This window comes from Apostichopus japonicus, chromosome 16 (genome assembly GCF_037975245.1).
Source record: "Apostichopus japonicus isolate 1M-3 chromosome 16, ASM3797524v1, whole genome shotgun sequence".
In the NCBI taxonomy this organism is placed as follows: domain Eukaryota; kingdom Metazoa; phylum Echinodermata; class Holothuroidea; order Aspidochirotida; family Stichopodidae; genus Apostichopus; species Apostichopus japonicus.
In genome coordinates, this window is record NC_092576.1 from 38,688,854 (window position 1) to 38,715,811 (window position 26,958).

General features: G+C 33.2%; 3 protein-coding genes across 5 annotated transcripts in view; all 3 read right to left on the reverse strand.

The window, feature by feature from the left end:
• Positions 1 to 12,813, reverse strand: part of LOC139982295 (uncharacterized) — a 148,765-nt gene extending 135,952 nt beyond the window's left edge. Inside the window, exon 1 of one of the 3 annotated variants that reach the window (XM_071994983.1) lies at positions 12,699 to 12,813. The gene's annotated coding sequence lies outside the window, so the exon portion shown is untranslated. Of the gene's footprint in view, positions 1 to 8,057; positions 8,082 to 12,698 lie in introns of those variants that run through there. The other 2 variants (XM_071994984.1, XM_071994985.1) reach the window with 2 other exon arrangements.
• LOC139982535 (uncharacterized) overlaps positions 1 to 26,958 on the reverse strand; it is a 101,981-nt gene that overhangs the window by 63,610 nt on the left and 11,413 nt on the right. The gene's annotated exons all lie outside the window — the stretch shown is intronic.
• LOC139983645 (uncharacterized) lies at positions 13,748 to 25,837 on the reverse strand. The gene is made up of 7 exons (XM_071997322.1): positions 25,726 to 25,837; positions 23,937 to 24,145; positions 22,328 to 22,401; positions 20,834 to 20,931; positions 20,600 to 20,647; positions 19,101 to 19,126; positions 13,748 to 18,448 (listed from the first exon to the last, which is right to left on the reverse strand). The coding sequence occupies exons 1-7, from the start codon at positions 25,801 to 25,803 to the stop codon at positions 18,385 to 18,387; spliced, it is 597 nt and encodes a 198-aa protein (XP_071853423.1). The 5' UTR covers positions 25,804 to 25,837; the 3' UTR covers positions 13,748 to 18,384.

Consider the following 26,958-nt stretch of genomic DNA (forward strand, 5'->3'; position numbering starts at 1 on the left):
TACTTTTAGAATGTAAAAGATATTGGTGTATGTCTAATAGTGGCTAGTTTTTTCTGTGTTTTTTTTACACGAAGTTTGCATGACTTTATATTAAAATGCCTCCGGAATCATACTTATAGTTTTCCTTATTTCATATCAACTGACTGTCGCATCTCCTTTATCGCGTGTGATAAAGAGGAAGTCAGTCAATCACTATAATTAACTGGGTTGAGAGTAGATCGAGTTGTTTGATGTCGTTCCCAAGAACTATCTTGGGTGACTTTCATTTCAAGGGATAGCGCACTAAGTGAAGACATTCTGACTGAAGGGAGTTATGCATAAGCCAGTAAAGAGTCACATATGAACGTCATGTTTTCCATTGATACTGAATGGTAACGTTTCAACATCATCCGCCATCAGATTTCAAAAGCAGGTAGACCAAGAAAAGCACCATCACTATCACCGCAAACAACAACCATCACTGCATTCATCATTACAACAAACTGATCTAGTTCTTGAGCATTGTTAATGATAATCACTAACAATAACCACCGTTACGCTTTATGCAGTAGACAATTATTTTCGTTTAACAAGTGCTAACAAGTTATGATAACAAATTGACCTAAAGTTGTCTTTTATATTTTCATAAAGAAAGCTTTAGTTTACTCCAGATATGAATATATTACATGCAATTGTAAATACAGAACGCCCTATTCCTACATTCACATTTGCTATTTTATTCGACTTTCTCAGAAACAGGGCACAAGATGGGATACAGCTCATTTATTATTTTGTTACAATTCGAGCAAGCAATTGCATTACCAAAGAGTGTAGAATGAAATTGATGATCGGGTTACTTCAGCTCAATATAGCATTTTGAATTACTTCTTTCCAAAGAAAATCGTATTCACACTGTAATGATGGAGACGTAGTAAGATACAGATGTTTTATTTGTATGAGATGTAACCTCTTTACTAATCTTGAAAAGTAACAATGTAAACATCAGGGATGAGAGACATCTGAGAGCCTCCCATAAATACTTTTTATATTGTATTTGTCAAAGATATACCATCTTGAACAATACTGAAGGCTTTTTGTTTTGCTAGAAGAGAGGGTTAAATCAGATGATGGTATTAAGTGGGCATTTAAAATTACCATTCTATACTTTAACATTCGAAATACACCTTTACATTTTGATGGATCTAGATCATATTTATGACACTTTACATCCCTTCAGTATTTATAGGGTTGTAACATCTGATACCAAGAAGCCTTTATGGTTTTTATGTTTGCTAAGAAGTTCAAGTTAGTACCGACGGACCAGAAATTACAACTTTAAGGTAGTTTTATGGAACGCACCATGTTTTATGGTTACCGTATAATCTGATGATTGTAAGTAGTTTCATCGTAGTTAATATCAGAGTTTGTGAGCAAAAGCAGAGAGATAACCAAATACGTTGTGCGCAAACATTATTCAGAGTTGAATGTGCGATGTGGAGAACTGGTCTCCAATATCAGGTTGAGTCACATCTTGTAATCTATGTTTCAAAACTTCAAACCGTCCATAAAAGGTAAAGTTGATAAAGTGCTACGTTTCTCCTAGTATCAAGTACATTTGTTTTACAGTCTAAGTACAACTTTGTTGGAATCCGAGTACCACTGGTTATCAGTGTCCGAGCACGGTGTTTTAAATTCCTAGAAGCGTGTACTTTTGCAACTGAGTAGGCCGTAAAAATTACTTGTCGAGTGTTTCATATGAAAAAAATCACTACACTATATTAGGTTAAATTGGCGAAATGATCACGTTTGTTTTTTTACAAAAGGGTGAGACAGAGGGAGGGCACGACGGGGAGGGGTGGAATGGTAGATCTACTTTGTCAACTCTTTGTAATACAACATAAATAAATCAAACAATGGAGCTCTACAGTACGTAATCAAATTTTAAGTGTCTCATGATTCTTTCAATGCGCAACTTGAGACCAATAGATGCAGAACATTACAAGAGAGATACAGAGAGTAGAGTAACGAAAGTACCGAAATTATGTAAATCCTGAATTGCCTCAGTTGTAAACCAATAACCAATACCAATAACCATTAACCAATAAACCAAATAAACCAATAACCATATCTCATGTAGAAGCTGGTTCTGAGTCCAAGGCTAGAATCACGATTTATTGGTAGGCATTACAAACAAGAAAACCCGAGAATAAATTACATTTATGTAATTGTGATGAATTTGCTTACACAATCTTAAAACATGTTTATTGAAGTCGCAACTGCTATTGAAACCTTAAAAAAAATGTGTCTCCAAGGCATGTAATATCCTGTATCTCAAGTTTGTTACTGAAGTTTATATTTATAGCCATTAAAAATGTTCATTGCCTCATTATTATTTTAAGGTACTCTGATTTGTAGTTTTTCAGATTGTCTTGCTTATTATTTTGGGTTTATAAGAATTGAGCGAAGTAAATAGAGTCCAGCTGACTTTAAAAGTGAAACAATCACTGCTTAATTCGATTTGGTGTTCATTAATGAGGCCAATTCATAATAATGATCCTTAAAAAATTTCAAGACAACTGATATGAATAATGCTTGTTGCCAATTGTCATTTTTTAACGTGTTTCTGCAACCTGACGAAATAAATCCTTCCAACGGCAGTTTTTCTTAAATGTAAAAGGGACACAAACCAAACCAGCATCTCATTATATATAACAGAGATCGTTGGGAATGACAACTCTTCCAAATAGCAAAAGGAGAATATGTTTTTCCTTCGGGAAATATTGTTGCGCAGATTCGTGTCCATGAATTTATTTTGTAAATCTATGATTTTATACAGCGTCACTATATATATTATCTGAACATTTTTAGTTTTTACCTTATCGTATCTTCAAGGTAGATGTTAGTAGTGATGATATGTAAAGTATTGCTATCGCTAGGTGTTGTTGAAGAGCTTACATTTTTAAGATATATTATTTGCAAAACCCACATTCCTTGCAGAGAAAAACAATTGTGATGCATAAAGGAAGAAAATTAAACACACTTCTTTTTCGAAGATATTATGCTAAAACTTGGCCAAGTCTTCATTTCTGTGTGTGAGGAATCATTATATCCGTGACAAATACATGAGATGTTTCTAAAGTAGTTTTTAAGGAAAGTTATTAATGACAGTTATCTCTCTGATATTGACTAATAATGATGGTTTGGTTTGTGTCCCCTTTAAGTACTGAATGAACGAGGACAGAATGACGTAAACTGTTACAAAGGTTGAAGGTAAGTCGGAAAAATCATCAAAGTTAAAATATAGTGGTAGTGGTGAAAGTGTTTCTTAAAATGGTACATTTTGGCTCTAATAAGACACAAAGTGTAAATAACTAATTCTTCAACGTTTATTTCTATATTCACTAGAAGGAGTTCCATTATAACAACTATCACTTTATATGTATTGATGTTTTGTGTAAGCTTGTTGTGTAAAATGTTGTTTGTAAATCGATGTCCTATATATTATGGTATAGGTGAAATGGTGCGTTCTGTGGCACAGTTAAATAAACAGGTCCGTAGTTAGGTCTACACAACTCTTAGTGATAACACTATTTATACTATAAATAGAAGTGATCTTACATCTCGTAATTGAGTTCCTTAAGGGAAGGTGCAAAACATTATTGTAAATACATTTGTCCTTTTAATTTTGGTGCTTTCATTCGTTTCATTCTTTTGGGTCAAGCTTTTCAAAAATGACACCACCTCCAAGTGGATTATCAAAGCGATGGCTTTCCTTTTTGGGTGATGGAAGAGACTTGTTCAGTTATGAACTGCAATATAGTCCATATGTGCCATTGTTGAACTACCAGGTTAAATATCTTAGTTCTCCATTGACATAAATATATAGTTCCGTCGTGAATGAATACAGACTTGTTACAGGCATAAACGTTGACATTAAACATACAATTTGACTCTTTTCTCGCTCTTGTAGCGGCATCACTTGTAAATAAAACTTCTATCAAAGTAAGTAAAATAAAAATACCAGGTAACAAAGACATACATGAATAAAACTGGATGTAATTTCGAATAATAGGCGTGATATATCACAACTATATTAACATATTAATTTGATTAAGAGAACTGTTCATAAAATGTTCATCATATCTGACATAAAACAATGTCTCAGTATGACAGAGGAATACTATAATGATGAGATATGAAGTGAGCACAACTCCATAAACAAATTGCCTTATAATTGCAAAAAAAAATCTGTCTGAAATGCACATCTGTCTGAATATATCGTTTATTATATTAGCTGTTTTCGTTTACAGATTGTTCTGGTTATTGCTTGGAGAATGATAGTGGAGTAACATAACTTTTTTTACAGACGGAAATCATTTAAAAGGGAAAAAATAAATTTGACATACGAAAGGATATTTTACTAAGTAACCTACTAATATTTGCCGTTAATTAATATGTACCGTTTACGAGACAACAGTAGATAAAGTTATAATAATCTTAGAGAAATAAACTAAAAGCAACAAAGAGCGATGTCCATGCTGTGTCTTTGTCTTTCTTAAAATGACAAAGTTCTACTTCAAATTTGAGATGCATCTTTCACACTACCGTCATTGCATATTAAGTTTAACTTTTATGAAAAGTTATAACATTTCTAATCCCAGATCAGAACATTAAAATTAAATATATATATAAGCAAAATAAACTATTTGTTGTAAAGATGTAATTATAAAAAGCCATTTTTTGGGGTCAAATTCTAATGATCGATATCTCGTATATGATGGAATACGGTAAAACTACAAATACTGTTATTTTAGAAGATGCCGATCTCCACTTATTCTGCTCAGGAGTTCAGTTCAATTATTCAACTATATAATTTATCTATTGTTGCTCAAATGAGATATGCCCGAAATTGAAAGGATTACCTGTAATGATCAGGAAAATAACTTCTCAAACAAGGGAAAAGTCCCTTACTTCGCGGATTTGTTGAAGTTTAATGCATAATTATGTTTAGCCGGATGACTTTTCCAATAAAGCTTGTCAATAAGAAAAAAAATATATGTTACCTTGCATCCCTTTTTTTAGGGAAGGGGAGGGGGCGGGGCCTTTTCGGTTAAGGCTTTGAACATTGCAAAATGGTTACAATTTGACAAGTTGAAGGGGTGAGAGTACTAAAGACGGGTTGTCGATCAGATGAGAGGGACGATACTGTATGACAGGAGATATTAGTGAGTTTGTGTGTCTAGTGATGGAATGAGGGAGGGGGTGCGTGTTGGTAAGGGGTGTTTTTAACAAGATAACCCAATAGTTCTAAACATAGTTAAGGTAATGGGGTAATTCTTATGGCATACACACAAAAAACAATATGTAAAATAATGTTATGTAACTCACGGGTTGTAAAAAAGTACATGGAATTATGTAAATATTACACAACATTCTGTAAAAGTATACATATGCATGCGATTGAGGATTACACAAACTTATTGTAAACATCTACTAAGTCATTTACATGATAACAAGTAACTTTTAACAAAGCGTTAACCAAACGGAAGCACAGTCTACATAATACAACACTACTTGTACCAGTTTGTCGATATTTATCGTTACTAAATGTACTATAGTAACCACGGCCATATATACGTGCAAGCCATATACCGTTACGTATTAAGTGTGCGACTACGAGCTACAATGACATGGAAAATGGCGTTAGAAGACTGGGGCCTGGAAGAATTGATTGAAAAATTCGAAGGTATGTTTTGATATTATGTAAGTGAACGTGACACGAACGAGAAATGCTTAGAAACCCACGACTAAGTTGGGTAGACGAATGCATTTGAGTCGCTTGCGTTACGTAGACGTAACGTTAAAGTCATACAATAACTTAATATCATAGGCTAGCTTCTGTCTGTCATAGTCAACCCATAATTGTCAACGAATCAGTGTAGCCTACATACAAGTGAACATTAAACGGAATAGCCTACGGACGGACGGAGGACTTAGGTACTTTTATTGTAGCCTAGTGCATCATGGTTCTATTGTACGTTAACCGTAACTTCGTATACCCTGCGAGTCACTTTGTTTAAGTAGTACTAGGCCTAGAACTAGAACTAGTAGGGTATACTTAGGCTATTTCAAGGCAATATATTTTAAATAGCATCGGCCATGGGCCTAAAGTTACGCTGGTACTATGTTTAATTTAGGATAAACATATATTCATGTAATGCAATATATAATTATCACTAATTGCCATTTTAGCTTGTAAGTTGTAGCAAGTAAGCCGAAGCTGATGTGGATTGGTGAATCTTTTAGACCTAGGCCCAACTATAATTTAGCTATATTATGAAAGTGATAAAGCTGATATAATTCATAGCAATCAACACAATTGCATACAGTGGGAGTGATCATTGTTTTAAGCATTGTTAACATGATGCATTGGTTGTAACAGCTGCCTACATTGTCTGATGAATGTTTAATGCAAGTTCCTGTTTTGAGAAGGAATCACTATAGGCCATCTGGCTTTCTAGTTTTATACTACTGTACTTGAAGAAGTTAGAATCACAACTGATTAAATTGTAGGCATTTTCTTTAGGAATGTCAATGTTTTGTGAGGGGTAAATGTAAAATACTGCTTATGCTCCAAGGAGGTTTTAACACAACTTCATTATGATGGGTTTTTGATTTTCTTTTCTTTGTTTTTACTTAGGAAGCATCGACTTGGAACTCTATTTGCAAAAGATTTCAGAAAGACCTCAGCCATATGTGTTACTTCTTGGAGGAAGCAACATACATCCCAAGCAGTCATTTGTGATCATCGAGAGACATGCCCTACCACAGAGGACATTTATGAAGCCATTGATGTGTGCTTCAAATCATTCTACGTGTCTAATCTGAATTATACCAAATTGCATGTCTTGGTGCCTGGGAATTTTTCCAAAAAGTTGTCTACCATTTGTCTGGTGGTGTCAAGTGCAAAACAAAAAGACAAAGTAACTTTAGTTTAGCAGTTGTCATTGACAGCACTCCACGTTTCCCCATCTCACGGATTAGAATGTATCTAAAGTTGTTGTTTATTTGGAATTGACTTTGGGGAGGGTTGTTTCTTTGTGTTTAATCTGGAATACCAAAAGGCATACCATGAGCCAACAACATAGACAAAGAAAGTGCAGTGTAGCACTCGTCATAGACAGCACTCCACGTTTTCTCATCCCACGGATCAGCATATATCTAAAGTTGTGGCTTATTTGAAATTGACTTTGGGAAGAGTTGTTTCTTTGTGTTTAATCTGGAATACCAAAAGGCATGTTCAAACAACAAAGACCAAGTAACTGCACTGTATCAATTGAAAATGTTGGCACTTTTAAGTTGACTTAATTCCACAAGACAATACTTTTAAAGCCTAAATTGTTCATTTTACATTTAATGGGATATAAAATATGGACCTATGGAATAGGAAGGTAGTAGGGCGTTTAATTGCTGAAAATCGCACATTCTGAATTGTTTGTGTTGTCATTGCTTTTTGCTCTCTCTTAAATGTACCTCTCTGCTGTGAGCGATTCAAACATGCATCCATATATTGTTAACCTAATTATTAGGTAATAATTAACCTTAAAGCTATGTAAACTATTTACTGAACGAGTGCTCTTCTGTTGTATTTGCGTTATATAATAAACATGTAAAACTTTACAAACCAGCAGTTAAGTAATTTTTACTTAAATGTTTTAATGTTCTTATTTGACAAGAAAATTAAGTAAAATTTTACTTAACCTGTGTTAAACGTTTTCTGAGTACAGTAGTGGAAGGGTGGATTAGAGAACTTAGGAGTAGTATTACTGAGAGGATGCCATATGTATGGATGAAGACTGTGATACAATGACCATTTCGGATATGGGCTTTGTACATTACAAAATGGTTATAATTTGATTTAAGAACATGAAGCTACATATGTCTAACACAAAAAACGAGAGTTAAGGGAACACTCGAAGTTATTTTTCAAAGCAAAACTCTATCTGTAAAGACTTAGACAAATCGTTATGCATGACACTCTCAGATTTACTAACGGATAAAGTTGGAACTTAACTTACCTTATTGTATTAAGAAGTTGTGGTTTTTTTTCATGCAAGTCTCGTGCTGCTTCTCCATAACGATATTTTAAAAATTTGAAAGAAAGTAATCGATTTTTACTGCCTAAATAAGTCACAGAAGACTGAGTTATTTACTTAGTAGATTTATCCTTGTTTGTTCTTCCCACTTACCAGGTTGGCCTGCATATTTACCTTACACTGGATCTCGAAAATATATATGAGATTTTATCTTAACGTTGTATGTTTATAAGGCTATTAAATTTGATAAGTAATCAACTTTATTTTTATTATATGATATTTTAGATACCCTAAAGATTATAACAAATAATTGTTACCATCTTGTTATGATCAACGACCAATAGGAAGCAAATAGCCCAGCCAATGTTATTCTAAATAGCGTTTCTATAGAAATTACGGAGGGTTGTGTGTACATTTGTAATATCATGCACTGACGGTAAGAGACACCGTAGGATACTAGTTCTTGCAGTGGTAACGCGTACATCTCTTTCTTACATGCAACATCTTTTAATTGTATTGCTCAAGTATTTGATTTACAGGGTAATGAACATAGTGAAATGTTAAACTATTGGAAACAAGCAAAAACCATTAAAACCCAAGACACTAGATCACATGTAGTTGTGGAATATATCATTGCTGTCCCCTATCTTATACCCTCAATTCTTCATGAACGGTACATGCGATGAGATTACATTATGTTTTCATCGTTCAGTATATTTGTTCTCATTGGTAACATAACCGAACTATAGTGAAAGCCACTCCTGCTTCTAAATATATTCTAACATTGACTATTCGACTGAAACGTTCAGAAGTATATACGTGTTAGCTTACTACTGGCCTGATATTGACGCGAGAACAGGTCAATCATTTATTTCTTCATCTTTCGTTCATGGCATATTTGTACAAGTTACATAACGTCTACAAAGATATAACATATCTTGATGGCATCTTTATGTAATAAACCAATATTATGATACAGGCATATCGAAAGGTACGAGATATCCCAACAAGCATAGATAATATCTCTAACTCACACTGTCGTAACACTTCTACTGACACTAAAGTCATGGCAATGGTGCTGCAAGTGTTTACAGATATGTTACGGTGGACTGTAATATACAATTATGACATGTTATACTTCTGATTGCATTTGAATTAAAATGCTTGCTGTTGATTGTTTCAATAGTTATTTCCGTGTGTAGTTAACTTAAAGATATTAATATATAACAATTATATCACTGATACGTTCATAGAATCACACCGTTATATGATGCGTCTGGAATTGTATATTCATGGCAAATCTGATCGCATCTTGAAAAGTACGGCCATATATAGCGTGCATTAAATGAGCCAAGCGTCTAAATAATCAATTTTCAAGCAACATATTTGAAAACGTGTATCCCTTTATAGCAATGTGAAATATGTCACCGTAAACAACGAGATGAGAGGATCGCAACAGGATAAGAGTGGCTTGTTGAATATTCAGTAGGACACGTTTTATGCTATCGCAGAGTAGAGGTTCATCAAACAGTAATATATCAAACAAATATTATTTCACCACCATTGAATAACACAGACCGGGTGCTGTAAATACAACAACAAAAAACAGTCCAACAGAAACGAAACTAACCAAATGTGTACACAAAAACATATCACTCGAAATCGTACAAAAGCAGTTATTTTATTTGATAAGAAGAATAAATAATAAAATATATATATATATATAATAAAATATATATATATATATATATATATATATATATATATATATATATATATACATATATATATATATATATATATATATATATATATATATATATATATATATATATATCAAGATAAAGATAAAGATTCAGGACTGCAAGGAAAGTGCTCTATGCTATAATAGCAGAGCCTAAATATATAAGTATATGCCTTGGTAAGTAAAGTCGTTACTCGGTGTTTCACACCCTTATGGTGGCGATCATCAGACAACTGAACAGATACTCGCTGCACGGGTATTATCCTAACACGAACCCTATTTCTTACGCGCACGGTTCATTGGTTTGAGCCTATTGTGGCGACACTAGGAGATGAATTCGGATCTGTTATTGAGCAAAGGCGGGTTTTTAGACAGGAGAATACAGAGCTTCTCATCGATGCAAAGATTACATTGTCCGGATCTACGCATGCGTGTATTCGAATGCTTGAGTACGTTCCACTCAATAACGAAAGGGTCACCCCTGCGCTTCAGGTGCCATATATGCTTAGAAAGCTCTGTTTCTTTTTCGTAGCGCTCATGGCGGAAGGACTTACTGTGGTTACTGCGCCTTTCTTAAAGGAGCCACTCGGTAGTCCTATGTATGATTTGGTGTCATGACCAGTTGTAAAATCGACCCATATATTACACTACTCACCAAGAAATTCCTGTTGAGGGGGCAATTGTGTTTTTTTTTTCTACAATTGCATGTACGTTGCGCCTGCTGACATCTATGCACGTTTTGTGTTAACAGCCGGTAATTGTGGCTGTTGGTAATTGATCGCATGTTTCTCATATAACTGTAACTCAATTTCACGTTGTTTTTGTTGAAAATTTGGTGGAGCATATTTCCATTCGGGAAGTGCTTGGCGAGTAGTCTGAAAAACAATTTACCCACATTAGATTTAACATTACGGCGATAAGGTGGGTTAAACTATGTTATGTTCCTGGTGCGGGGTTTCTTTCCGGGTTGCTTCTTACTACTCTCCTTACTATTGTTGTATTCTAGGTGGTCGGGTGGCCGCTATCTCGGAGCGCGTCGTTGCATATAGTATTTGTTATTTGTTAACGCAGGGGTCACTCGCAGGAGTTGCTTACATCAAGTTGTCAGCATTACAGTAGTGTAGTGACATATATATGTTAGTATAATTAAACATGGTGGATATCACAATAAGATTCAACAAGTAGGAAACTATCAAGCGATGTGTACAACTATTAACATATCACTCGCATCTGACATAACTATTTGTCCAGTGCCTCGTCCTGTTAACATCTCGTGATCTTACTGGCTTGAACTTTCCACTAACCTTCTTGTTGCTGTTATTACCATAGTCATGAGCTGGTTAAGTCTAGAGTTACGTACAATGTGAGATTATCTTTGGAGAAATTGCTATGTATAATACATGTTGGACCCTTTAAAAAGATGTTTTGACCCTTAAAAAAAGTCAGCCCCAAACACACAATACGCGTTCTGGACTTACAAACTACAGGAAAACCTGACACAAATGGGCTGTTATGATACCGCAAGAACATCGAAATGAGATATGATAAGCTGCATTGAAAATATTTTTACAAAAAGACATGATGACGATTAAAATCTACTAGTGTACAGACACGTGACGAATATAATATGCAATGGTGACTTATTGATTGTTTCAATTGTTATTTCAGTGTGTAGTTTATCTCATGATATTAATATAGAATATATCACTTTATACGGTCAAATGATCACACTCATTACGCATATCTCATGTTTGAATAGTCGTGCAGATATCATAAATCGAATAAAGTACAGACACATATAGTTGTTATATATAGTTGTTACAAGTGTCTAAGAAGCAATTTGCAAGCAAGACAAGAGCGGCATGTTGAATATCACAAGGGCACAGTTTATACAAAATGACATGACACATAGCCATATCCTTTTAAGTAAATATGATAGATAACACAGATACGATGCTATCAACAGTGTATAACACAAACAGGGGCCGTATCAGCAAAATAAACAACAACGTTTCTTAAAATAAAGCTACCGCAATATGTCAACAATATAGCCCTCGATATCACACATCGTATTCGGCAACAGATCTACTAGCGTTAGATATCATGATATTTCAAGTACGCATGTGTCGTCTTGTTAAAATTTCGTGATTTTCCTCGCTTTGACTTTCTGCCAACATTCCCGTTGCTTTTATTATCATAGTCAGGGACAGGTTACGACGAAAGTGCAAGGATTATGTTGAGTTCAATATGGGTTTATCTTCCGAGAAATGGTTATGTGTTATGAATAGACTATGTAATATGATTTTACAGTTTTCTTACTTGTCTGTCTCTGATAATGTCACTGCTTCTCCCTGCCCAGCTCCTAAACGTATATTAAAAGTGCAAATATCGATGGTATATCGTTTTGTTCTAGTATTTGTTCGGTGTTAATGACTTGCATTAAGACACATACGACTATAGACAGATTATGTTGAGTTAAACTCAAGTAGGACTTTGTTTGCTTAGCTGTTAACTAGCTAAGAAAGCATATGTCTTAGCTATTAACAACACCAACTCATATACTTTGTAACAAACAGATTATCATTATAATGTACTTTTGAAAAAAAAATGTTCATCTAGAGCATGGGAAGAACTACCTAACGACTTAGGTTGTCAAACCTCAACTCAAGTCCACTTACATCGAGATTGAGTCCATTGGAGAGAATATATCTTATCTGAAGAGGCCTCCCCTCTAAGTTAAATGTAATTACAGAGCAATGGAGCTAGGTATACTGCATACGTATTGCAATAAATACTTAACTGACTAGCAAGAAACATAAAGAGCAATAGTTATAGGCAATGTTAGTAAAGAAAATATGAGTCTAATATCAAAAACTTACCGATAGCGTGGAATTACTTCTTCTGTTATAGATGCTAACTACTTCAAAGAGAAGCGAGATATAACGTTCCTTAAAAAATAAGACTGCATTATATAGCTGCATACAAATGATAAAGTCAAACATTATGACCTACTTATGATCGGGGTCTGGTACAAGATACTGATACTTATACTAGTCTATTCATGCAGGCTATTCATATTTACTTAATCTCTTTTCGATAATAAACCAAAGTTCAATCATTTTTACTGACTTTTTTTTCCGTGAACATAACTTTTTCAGCTGCCTATTGGCAGACAGTATACACTGAAATTGGATTTGTAAAGAAGGATATATTGTACGCTAGCCTGATAGTCTGGTAACGTGTTAAGGTCAATCATAATGTGTTTACGTTATATAATGAGACTCAGCATATGATGTAGCACAGTAACGGAGTGAAAAGTTCCCAGATTCTGAAAATTATTTTCAAAAAGTTTTTATAATATTAAAAGTTATATATCATTAAGACTGTTACAAGTATCGATACAAGAATTCCACCATTAGTACATTACGAGTAACAAGTGGAAGAGTTCAAGTAGACCCATCCACGTTCATAACTAGTAATGAGTATGAATTATATGATAGTCGTTATAAAACACTTCATTACAATATTTGGTTACATAGATAATGAAGAGGAAAAAGAAAGCCGATGGGAAAAATCTTATCTCAAACCGGTAACACTGTCTGAGAACCATATCGACACTCGTAATAAAAGTTATCACTAAACCAGTACCAGTATTCGATTGAATAAAAGGAAGAGTAAATATGTACTGAAGTCCATATCACTCTGATATAAAATATATGTTAAAGTTCAGAGTGCAATAACTCTGCCTATATTTCATTGCATATGTTATATGACTAAGTAAACTCTCTTCTATTGATTGTCGCGACTTCAGAATAACCAAGCCTGTTTTAATTTCCTCACATCAAATATAACAGTTGTTTACGTAACAGACTTATAATCGAAATACAAGCAAAATGTGACTAAACACGAACACACTAATTTAGTTTGAGTTTGAGTATATTTCCACAACAGTAAAAGAGGATTAGTACAAAGTCTATATAATACAACGTGGTGGAGCAGGACTGAAAAAGCATTATCTTGTACTAGCAGTACTTTTTAAACAAATTAAACAGTAAAGATATATAATTCAAATATAGAGGAAAATGAAGAAAGAAAAAACAAACAAAGGTAATTCACAACTGACAAGCAATAATGACTTACAAAACACAAAGAAAATTAACAAGTTACAAGCAATTATGATTTAGAAGTTGATCCTTTAACATTTCTGTAAAGGAGAAGATACGATTTATAGCATTTCTATTGTTATCTAGTATATTCCAAAGTTTAACGCCACTGAATAAAACAATAAAAAAAATGATGGGCAATATCATTGCAAGAAAGATTTGTGCAAAAGTCGTGAGATGTCGTTGTGCTATAATAATGGAATGATTTGTTATAAATTTAACAACTGTCAAAGTAAAGCGGTAAGAGCCCCGTTATATATTTAGAACATGAAAAAAGCCACTTGTAAATTGTAGATATCAACAATATTAAGAATCACATGATTGTAGAAAAGGGATTTGGTTTGCACGATAATCAGACTAGTCAAAATACAAATAGCTCTTTTTGTAAAATATGTAAACGATTCAAGTTAGTGTTACCCCATATAATAATACAATATGATAGTTACGAATGAATAAGTGAATCATACAAGGATGTAACGATATTAGATGGGACGAAATAGCTGATTTTATACAATATACCAATTACTCTTGGAATTTTTAAACAAAGAACATTGATATGGTGTTTCAAGGTGGGCTTGGAGTCATGTAAATGTCGAGGAAATTGGCTTTATTAACTAAAACAATTTATTAAAATCAATTTATAACTCAACAGTGCCAAATTTACGCTGCAAAGTACGGACAATCATGACATTGAGTTAGAAATATTAAATACCAGTTTATTGGTTTTGAACCATAATGAAACCATTTTTAGCTTATTATTTACTCTGGCATTAGTGTTATTACGGACAGCTCTAAAAAAAAAGATGAGGTAAAACACTATTATATTGTATTTAGTATGATGTAGTCCCGAAATATAAAGAACTTCGAAAAAAAAAACAATAGCATGACGACGTAATAAGAGTAATGTAAAAATCAGACTTATTATCGAAATGCAAGCAAAATGTGACTTAACACAATCACGTTTATTGAGTTTGAGTCTGAGTATATTCTCACAACAATACAAAGGATTAGTAAGAAAGAACAAACAAAGGTAGTTAACAAGTTACAAGCAATTATGCTTTAGGAGGTGATCCTTAAACCTTTTTTTCAAGGATAAAATGCTCTTTACAGCTTTTGAATTGTTATCTAGTATATTCTAAAGTTTAACGGCATTGTTTACAAAAAACCGATGGGCAATCTCATTATAAGAAAGATTTGTGCAAAGAGTCGTAAGATGTCCTTGTGTTATAAGAATGTAATGTTTGTTATAAATTAAATAACTATCAAACTTAAGCGGTAAGAGCCCCTTTATATATTTTGAACATGAAAACAGTCACTTGTAAATTTTAGATATCAAATATATTAAGAATCATACGAGGGAAGAAAAGGGATTTGGTTTGCACGATAATCAGACTAGTCAAAATACAAATAGCTCTTTTTTGTAAAATATGTAAACGATTCAAGTTAGTGTTACCCCACATAATAATACAATATGATAGTTACGAATGAATAAGTGAATCATACAAGGATGTAATTGTATTCGATGGGACGAAATAGCTGATTTATACAATATACCAATTACTCTTGGAATGTTTGAACAAAGAACATTGATATGGTGTTTCAAGGTGGGCTTGGAGTCATGTAAATGTCGAGGACATATGCTTTCTTAACTGGAACAATTTTATTAAAATCAATGTATAACTCAACAGTGCCAAATTTACGCTGCAAAGCACGGATAATCATGACATTGGGTTAGAAATATTGTATAATAATTTAATTGCTTTTGAACCATAATGAAACCATTTTTAGCTCAGTATCTACTTCAGTTTAGTGTTATGACTGAGAGCCCTAAAAAAAAAAAAAGGTAAAACAATATTTTATTGTAGGTAGTATGATGTAGTCCCGAAATATCAAGAACTTTGAAACACAATATCAATGACGTAATAAGAGTAATGTAAAATAAGACCTTTTATCGAAATGCAAGCAAAATGTGACTTAACACAATCAAATTTATTGAATTTGAGTCTGAGTATATTTTCACAACAATAAAGAGGAGTAGTACAAAGTGAAGATCATACAAGGTGGTGGAGGAGGACTGTAAAAGCATTAGCTTGTACGAGAAGTCCCTCTTAGACAAGTTAAACAATACAGATATACAATACAAAACTAGAGGAAATGAATAAAGAAAAAACAAAGGTATTTAACAACTTACAAGCAATTATGGTTTAGGAGTTGATACTTTAACTTTTTTATAGGAGAAGATGCTATTTAAAGCTTTTGTATTGTCATCTAGTATATTCCAAAGTTTAATGACACTATTTACAAAAACCGATGGGCAATATCATTGCAAGAAAGATTCGTGCAAAAAGACGTGAGATGTCCTTGTGTTATAAGAATGGAATGTTTTGTTATAAATTAAACAAAAATCGAACTTAAGCGGTAAGAGCCCCTTTATATATTTTGAACATGAAATCAACCACTTGTAAACTGTAGGTATTACGAATATTAAGAAGCCTTAAGGGAAGAAAACGGATGTGGTTTGCACGATAGACTTAGCCAAAATACCAACAACTCTGTTTTTTTGAAAATATGTAAACGATTCAAGTAGGAAGAGTAAGCGTTACCCCATTTACAAGAGGATAGGATTTTTAACAAAGAACATCGATACGGTGTTTCCAGGTGAGGTTGGAGTAGATGTAAATGCCGAAGAAATTGGCTTTATTAACTAGGTAAATTGTGTTACAATCAATGAATAAATCAACAGTGCCAAGCTTACGCAGCAAAGCATGAAAGATCATTAATTTGGTTTATAAATATTTAATGATAATTTATTGGATTTGTACAATAATGAAACCACTTTTAACTCAGTATTTACTGTACGTGGCCCGAATATGAGGTCTTTATGTTTATGAAGAAGACATGTGTCGTCTGCAAATGAGGTAAAGGAGAGTACATATCATTTATGTTAGCAAGAAATAATAGAAGTCCAAGAATGGAGCCTCGAGGTACACCACAATTGATATTAAAAATAAATGGAAGAACCTTTGTTTATACGCACTGTTTGAATTCTATCTGACAAATAACTATGAAACCGATTAAAAGTCCCCGATCGCCATAGTGGTTCAGTTTACTTAGCAAAATTATGTAATCCACAGTGTCAAATGCTTTGGATAGACCTAAAAAAAGTACGAAAACTAATTTCTTTACTATTAAAACCATCTGTGATATACTTCACAATGTTGCTCACTGCCATGAAGGTGGAAATGTTGTTGCCAAAGCCAAACTGGTCGAAGAGAGTATACTATTCTGAGTTACAAAACTTATTAACCTGGAATTACATGATACGTTCTAGGACCTTTGAAAAGATATTTCTAGTAACCGTCTGAGTCACTACATAATTTACAAATGTAAACTAGAGGGGAATACCCCATCAGAACATTTTTCTTGATCTGATTATTATAGATCTGAGATCACGTGACAAAATATTACCTTCCAATTTTATTACACATGAAAAAAATAAATGAGAATTTTGCATCTTTTGATTTTTACAATGAATATCGACTTGACATTTACCGATGTTGATGATCAATTATATTAAATTACAGCTCTTGTCCAATACTTTGGGTTGTTGGGACTTGTCTTAATACCTTACGTTATACCTTATATACCTTATGTATAATTTAAATATAATCCTGCTCCTTTTGAACTATAACTCTGTTTTTTTTTTCAGGGAAGGACCCCACATCCTGCAAAGGAATCGGATTAACGACCATAGAAACACAACCCTTCCTTTGGTACACTTTCTATCATAAAGGTTCTTGACCCTTCACATAACAGGCAAGGATAGTTTACCATTTTGCAAATGTAATATTGTAGCAAATTCAATAAAAAGATGAGCAAAAATTAATACGTAACTTAATTTGATTGATTAGTTCTCCTCTCATATAACTTAGTTAAAGAAAAGTGTCTGGCAACATACCGAATAGTGTAGCACTTAATCATACTTATTTAATTGTGCTAGATATGTTCCTTGTAATTCTTCAGTCATCACACAGAGCTTATCAGTGGCGTGCGTAAAGGGTGAGTGAACATGGCCCATGTCCCCTACTCTACCGTCATTCGAGGGGAAATGGAGTCGTAGGCATTTTATCCATTCAGTCTGAGGATAACGTTAACCTTTCCACACACACACTTATATCCTAACACAAAACAGATTCCGATTATTTATTAGCAAAGCCTTGCATGAATACCTGACCATAGACCTAATTAATGCCCCGATGATGTGTAATTGTAGATCAATATTTTAACCCTTTGCTTTCCACGGACAAAATCCAAAACCAATACACGAGAAACGTTTTAGTTCACACCTGTTTTTAATATTTACATCAATGTTCTCTGTACTTGACAACGTATTGCCATCTTTCTATTCTGCTTTGAGATTTCGGTTTCCTCTCGAGGCTATCCAGGTCTGTTGCCATGGTTTATCTCTGTTGAGAATAAAGTAATATCAACTGTACAAAAATGTTAACCGACATAGCCAAGCATTCCTATATCATATATTGTACATAGAATTGTCACCAGTACTTCCAAATTAACATATCAAACAAATTGACATTCTGCTCTCCCAGTTCATGGCAATTGATAACTTAGAACCAAGTTGGCGTTAACAAGGTAAATAGATGAAAATCAATATCTTGAAAATATATAAGAATAGCAGAGTGACACCATGTTAACAGTTTTTCATATTTACTTATATTAAATGTAATAAACTACAGCAATGTTATATGTCTAAACAGTAAAGGAATGAATATATTTATTTAATTTAATAGTCTTAAGTGTTTTTGCATGTTTATAATTTCTTTATATAGCAATAATGAATAGATGATATGTTATTATCAAAATTCGGAGTCACCTTATCAAATTTGCACTAACATCAGTGTATGATTTCTTAAAATTTGAACTTTAACCCTGATATTTACATAAATATTTAACATTTCCACACAAGTGACATTGTAATTAGTTGGATGCAATGCCGTGGGTATAATGATATGTTCTATGTTGGGATGAAAGGAAACCGTTCCTTTTGCATGTGTGTTGTCTCATATTTATAACGTGCACTTTATTATTATTCTTTCTTACCTATAGTGATGGCGGAACAATTTCACCTGAAGAAAATCGAAAAACAACAACGTAACGCAATATAACACATAAAGCTATTAATTCCAAGCAGCCGCCCTCCCAAGCCCCCTCCCACAGAAGACCTATGTGTTCTTCTGACAAGGCCTAGCCGATAAAACATGACTGCCCCTTAGCGACTTTCTCTCAAAACACACAAACTAATATATACATCTATGGAGCCAATAGCTCACATTTGTAATCGACTTCCTTTAATCATAATAAACTTATAATTGTATAATGTGTTTATAATCACACATAATTATTCGATACTAACCTTTCGAATTAACCATTTATTTAAACTGTATGGAATAGCCGTATGTTACATATAGCCACATTTGTATTCCAAAATAAGAAACTTCAAACAATTAAATGTAACTTACATTTCCCTGGTCTTTTCCTCAATTAACTTTTCATGCTTGCCAACTAATTGTTGTGTCTTTAAGCTGTGCTAACCTATAGTTTGATTAGTTGTACAGTTTGATTAGTTGTTACAGTCAACAATCCAAGAACATAAATGTTGTACCCAAATCAAGATTCTATTATTCACATACCATCACATCCATCCTAGAGAGTATTTAAAACGTTTCTTCAAAAGAATGAATTTGAAACATAATTTAAGTGTTGACATGTCATACTGTTACAAAAGATTGATATTTCATACCCAAGATATTAAGCTTTAAGTATAACGTTACTTATTTGAACCACACTATGAAGGCTATATAAATGATCAGTCCAGTTTCTTTGAACAGGGCTTTATTACGATGTTTAATCTATCGTTTTTGTAGTTTAATTATTGGATATTAAATAAAATGTTTAATAAAATGTTAAATAAAATGTTAAATACGATATTTAGCGTTAAATATAGTGCTACTTATTTGAACCCAACTATTAAGGCTACATAAATGATCAGTTCAGTTTCTGAGTACAGGGCTTTATTACAATGTTTAATCTATCGCTTTTGTTTTTTTAATTACTGGATATTATAATAAAATGTGATTTTATATTGACAACAGTTCCCAGGTAAAACAATATCCCCGTACAAAAATTGTAATGAATTGCAAGAAAAACCCCAAATGGAAACCCCTCACATCGTTAACTTGCCTTTAAATAAATTACACATTCAACACAAGAGTAATTATTTAGCTTATCCTGGCTGAAATAAATACTACACTTAAAACATTAAGGAGGTTCTACTACCTATAGGGAAGTCAAATCAGAATAAAATGCACATCTTTCCGGAAACCTTCAGGGGATTTTTTATTTTATTTTTTGTGTGTTTAGCAATTTGTATCAGGTATAAATGTCTTCAATGACACACGTGTTATAGATTTAATTTGATTAAAGTGATGGCTATTATATAAGGAATGAAACATGAATTTCACATTACACATGTATATGAGTGTATCATACTGGCCGATTTACCAAAGGAAGTATAACATTTACTATTTGCATAATATTACCTCTTGACGATATTCTGCATCCGTCAACTCATCACCAACGGGTTTCATCTGTATATAACAAATTGTAAAATGAAATGAATACCAATACAAGTATAAATACAGAGTAGATATGGAGGATCACCCGAATGGATACAGTAACAGACCAGCTGAAAATCAAAATGAAATAAAACTCTTAGCAAACTGCTTTTCCAATAGAGAGCCTTTGTAAGAGAATAAGTAATGAGAGATAATTACCGGGAAGTGTATAGAACGCCCAAATGTCAGAATCCAACGAACAGACTGGATATTTAGTTTGAAGTGGCCTTCGCTGAATCCATAAGGAATCCAGAAAACTAAAATATAATTAAAAACAAAACAGGATTAGGGTAGGTAATCAATAGCAATAAGCAAACTAAGAAAATGCAATATAGAACGGCAGTCAATGATGTAATCTATGTCTGGATCAGGTTAAACGTCCATAGATTCAGGTACTGAGAAAGTAAGGGAGCAAGGAATATGTGTTATCGACAGAAATATATAACAGAACAAAATATTTGAACCGTCTGGTTGCATCCCAACACTGAAATAGGTTTATGGCAGAAGGTTCGAGTTACCAATATTCGAGAATTAAGAAGACTCTGTAAAATATATTCGCAAATATTCAGTATCTGTTCTTTTATGTTGCAATCTGGTGCAGGTAAACTAAAGTGCATGTCACCGAAACAAATATTATCATAAGAATTATGTATCAACAGAGGGTCGTGGACAATTGAACTGCATCCATTAAGTTCTAAAGCTGCATAGTAGAGACGATTTTGTTGATAACAATTTGTTCTTTCTAATAGAAAGTCTATCGTTCTTCGGATACATTTAGCCTCTCATGATGCTGTTCACAATCACGGAAACTGAATGTGGAAAATCGCATTTTCTTTACATTGGTCCGACCTACTACTGCCAACTGTTAAAAAGTCATAAAAAATACTATGATGCATTACGATGAGAATATGTCCTTCAAGCGTGAATTTTGCGTAAAATACATGATCCTTTATAGACATATATCGGTAAGTTAAACAAGCGCTATGCTGTGGAATATCTTGATGAAAACGTAAAAAGGACAAATTGTTTTTAGAATTATTTCAGATTTTATTCTGTATTATTTTGTTATTTTTCTTTTAAGTCCTGTTGTATTTCGTCTAAAACGTCTTCAAAAGGAGCTTTGCATGTTTATTTCATTAAGCGTCAGAGCAAGCAGCTACGTTGATGTCAGATATGAGTGTGTTAAACATGTGCAGCCTGTGCGATCTGTACCTCTCTCACCAGTTCACTACCCTCAGTCCCTCATTCAACCTCGTTAAGGTTAACATATGCAAGCTCACCACTTTTATATATACTATGCAGTGGCTGTTTGATTGTTCTTTAACTGGTCAATGCTTTATTTACGTTTGTAATCATTTGATATCTTAATTATTCCCGCTGTGAAAGTAAATATAAGAGAAGATCAGTACATTACAGTAAACTTGACTGATTTTAATTTTACATAGTTCCAAGCCCTTTCTCAGCTATGTCACTCATTTGGTTAAATATCTTTCTTCATCTGCGTTAATAGAAGAAATGTACTTATTCTGGCCGGGACTAACATGATCTCAAACTGTATCTTAAAGTTTCTTGAATTTCAAGAGGAAAAGGTGAAGAAGGCAAGAGATAGTCATCAATTAAAAACTAATCAACCAATAATGATCGTTACTGTACTTGTAAGTTCCTTTGATATCATGTTGAACAAGTCATGCATCGGTGTATAAGGAGGTAGAATACAGTCAGAAAACCTGATGATTAAGGAAAAGAAAATTTGACTAACAAAGAGATAAAATCAGAGACTCGCCGGTGATAAGAAGCTCGATTCGAATGAACTTTAAATGAATCATTTAATAAGTAGTACCATTTTGTATTTCCATACCCGTCTGCATAATACTCCAGCTACACGGCGTCTTGGATTCTCGTTCAATTTATTAAATACTCTCCGGTTATATACCACATCTAATAACAAGCTGGATAATGTTCATCATCATCATCATCATCATCATCATCATCATCATCATCTTCATCATCATTATCATCATCATCATCATCATCATCATCATCATCATCATCATCATCATCATCATCATCATCATCATCATCATCATCATCATCATCATCATCATCATCATCATCATCATCATCATCATCATCATCATCATCATCATCATCATCATCATCATCATCATCATCATCACCTTCATTATCATCATCACCATCACCACTATAACCATCTCCATCACCAATATTGTCGCGATGCTGGTCATTCATGAGACCACCATCAACATCACCACGTTGATCTTATCACATTACCATCTTCACCATCATAGTCACTACAATTACAATCACCATCACCATCATCATCACCATCAGGTTAAGAAGGAAAATTGCACAGTATAACAAGTATAGTTCATCACATTTTAAATCCTGGCTGCCTTTATGTAAAATTCCGATACTTTTAGAAAGTCTTTTTGATAAAATCTTAAAATATTTTCTTTCCATTTCAGTTTATGATCTATAAGTAAACCAAGACATTCGTCACAAAAACTCATTCTGTATTAACCTCATTAACAGTAATATCCAGATCAGTATTAAAACGGATATTGCAAAATAGAATGCAACTGTTTTGCTAACATTGAGAGATAACGTTTTAACTTCGACTTTGGAGTTCTTTTCTTATAATTTCTCATAGTACCTTGATGTCATCAACGGAATACAAATTATAATCATTTGGATACATTACACGTGTCGTTTGTATACAAGATAATCAATCTGGGCCTAATAGACGCTTGATGCACATCGCAAACTGTATTTAAAAAAAAAAAAAAACTGACTTTAAAGCACTGATGTGGACATATTGCTTTCTGTTCGACAAATAACTAGTTAGCCAGTCACGAACAATATCCCGATTTACGTACTGTTAGTGTAAGCTAAGGCCTTCTATCACTTTACTTCAACAAATTTCTTTGTTCTGAAGATTTATTGTAAAAGTTTTCTTTCTCTGTCTCATTTTGTCTCTCTTTTACTCTCTCATTCATTATATTCCTTACCCGATGATTGTTCTTTCATTATTAGTTTATTTCTTTAATCAATTTCTTCTTCATATGTTTTGTTTTACTTTTTTTATTAGCTTAACCTGTTAAAATTCATGAAGTATTTATGAACTATTATATTAAGTATATTAATAATTCCTCTATTGTTTCCATCATTAAAATTAATTAGTTTTTTTATCAAGTACTACTAATATTAAGTACTACTAATATTATTTATTCATTTTACTTACAAGAGTTGGTTGAATCTTTGAGAGTGTTGTATATAGTTTAATATTCCATTTAATTCATGCGCATTCATTTCTCTCCCTTCCTCTGTCTGTATGTGCATCCTCTCTATTAATGTTATGATTGGTAGAGAGAGACCAGAGGAGAGGACAATATTCCCATCTCCATCAATCTTACTGAAGGACCGGACTAGATGCACCCTGTATATGGGAATCTGAAGAAAGGAAAATAATAAATAGAATTAATTCCATCGTGTTATTTCATAGAATAAATACTTGAAAATTATAAAATTATAATTCTTTTAGGAATATCAACTATATTGTTGTTTTAATCTAATATTATTCAAATAATATTTTGTTTATTTTAATCAGATTTGTTGTATTGTTTGTTGATTATTTAATAATTAGTGGTTTGAACTTGTTGAAAAAAAAGGTAATTTTATGTGTAAAGTGTGTGTAATTACCTTTTTTTATCATTGTAAAATGTTAAAGGGTAAACAAGAGGGTTAGGTTAATTACAGAGATCAGTCATTGCCATTTCTGTTGAATGAATCAAAGGCGTTTAAGAGAGGTGAGGGATGGACGGAACAAGGGATGTCAGGGGTGTAGGGAGGGGTGTGTTCTGGTAAGTAAGGGTGTGCTAAAGTTAAGTGATATTTGGTCGGGTGTTAGGAGAGCGAGGATATGGTTTACCCTGGTGAATGTTATATTTATATTTTCAAAGCGTGTCAAGGGGTGAGAAACGGATCGATGGGTGTCATACTGGGCAAGGATGGGTAAAGTAGGGGTAGTGAGTGGTGCTTTATGGTGGGGGAGCATGGAAACCGCTTTCATATCTTAAATGTAATGTATGTTTTTTTTTTATGGGAGAGGAGGAAAACTGCAGAAACGAAAATAATTTTATGAAATTAATATAATACCGCTTTATCAGGGATTAAAGTTTAAGACTTATTTTGTGTTTAACTATGATATTATAATTTATTAATAATATATATGTATGTTTTATGTCTTTATCTTGAATGTGGTATTATAGAGATGTTAATTACACAATCGGATCCTTGTTATTATTTATTTTATTTAAGTGTTGTTTAACTGTTAATACTTCTTTAATCTCTGTTCATCATCGTTATCATAGACAGTAGTCGATTCAGGAGCTACCATATCATGACGAGGGTAAAATATGAGGGAGTGGTAGGTTAGTTATTTAAGTAGATTTATATCAGGGTTATACTGTATGCAATGTTACTGTTGAATACATATAAGTTGAGTGACAATTTAATGTACGGGGGAGGGGTTGGTGTATTCAATTTTGTGATGTTCTTATCTTGAAAGTCTAACTGTTTAAGTTTTATCATATGTAATGATTGAGGAAGACCACTTTGTGTTTAATCTAACCTTATCGTAGCCACGAATTCAATTAAACTGTACCTCGTGACTTAATGAGTTGGAGTGGAATGATATGTAGTTTGAGGATTTAGCCCAGGGTTATAGGAAAGTGAACAGTGTACCTTTCAGAGGAATGCGTTTTGCAATATCGACTCATTCCATTAAAGACAGTCAATTAAGGTAGAAACACGGATAGTTATTAATAGTTGTTCTTATTTTAAAATTTGTTGAATGTTAATGTTAATGCTCGATTGTATTCATATTTTAATAACACATTTCAATAAAAGATCAAAAGTAAACAATGCTTAATTATGTTATCTTCCTCACAATAAGTTGATCGGGGAGATATTATGTAATGATACAATTCTGCATGTATCATAGTCACGTGACCAAATGACGGTGTACTTACATTATGACTGGACGCTTTCAGTAGGAGCTCTATGGCTGACCTCTGTACTGACACTGTCTTTGTCACTGATGACCACATCTTGTGAGCACAACTCTGTGATAGTTTGAATGTCATCAGCATATAACAAGAAACATATTGTTGTATCGATTAAATATGATTAATGATAAGGTATATGATAAAACACGATGGTTTTATCGTGTAAGGGCGCACTGTACGGTACATACAGAACTTATGTAAGGACCCAACTCCTGAAATCCGATATGTCAAAACACTACCATGCCTTATATAGCCATGGTGACCAGTCGTCTTGGACGGGATGAATGCATTAGTGCAAGTATAAACGATTGATATTTAAACGTACGTAACTGGCCATGGGAGATAAAAGAGAAAATAACAATAAACAAAAGGTTATACATAAAAGTTTAAGAAAAAATAAACAGCAGGATACTCCTTATTTCTAACTCCCACCTTTCCAGACACCACCCCCTCCCTTAAGAACAAACATTCAAACACACTCAATTCACACAAAACAAAAGTCTAACCAACCTTCTTCCATCGACCGGATTGGAGATCAAGATGACAGGCATTACTCGGCCACAAAACTGGGAAACAGAGTAAACATGAAATCAAGAAAGTATATTTATAAACAAACCAAAGCTATGTGTTTAAGACTCTGAATACATTAAAATTAAGTAACTTTTCTTTAAAATAGATACATTTATAAATAACCATTTTTATTGGAAGAATTTTTATTTATGTTATTCGCCGTATGATTCCCTTTACAGATATGAGTTAACGACATTGAATGGTTTCAAAATTTCTAAAGCAGTTAATATGTATCATTATTGTTACCATAAAGTAGAACAATTAGTGACAAATATCAAAATGAAAGAAAGGATCCCGGTGCATGCTGAATGGCAGTAAATATTTATTTATCATTTCAAACTTTCAAGGATTTCTCTTTTTACTTGTGGTTTCCAGACTTGTCTATTACTGACGTAGATGGTTGAATCTAACTAATTATGATGTCAATTATATGATCCCACCAGCCCTGTATAATTGTTGCATTTACACAATATCATTACTATCACTAATGAAGTCATAGTATTCATCTCATAATTAATAACACTCATGTAACCCAAGTCTGTCATTTATCTACTTATAGTGTACTCTTGCCATGTATCAACCTCTGATAAAAAGGAGTTTGTTTGAACAATTTAATATAAATACATC

Coding starts and splice junctions, on each gene's coding strand:
- LOC139983645 (XM_071997322.1), bottom strand. CDS start 25,803: ATGTGGTCATCAGTGACAAAGACAGTGTCAGTACAGAGGTCAGCCATA. Junction 24,146..25,725: donor TGAAAGCGTCCAGTCATAAT/GTAAGTACACCG, acceptor TCCTTTCTTCAG/ATTCCCATATACAGGGTGCA. Junction 18,449..19,100: donor TTGTTCCGCCATCACTATAG/GTAAGAAAGAAT, acceptor TATTCTCAACAG/AGATAAACCATGGCAACAGA.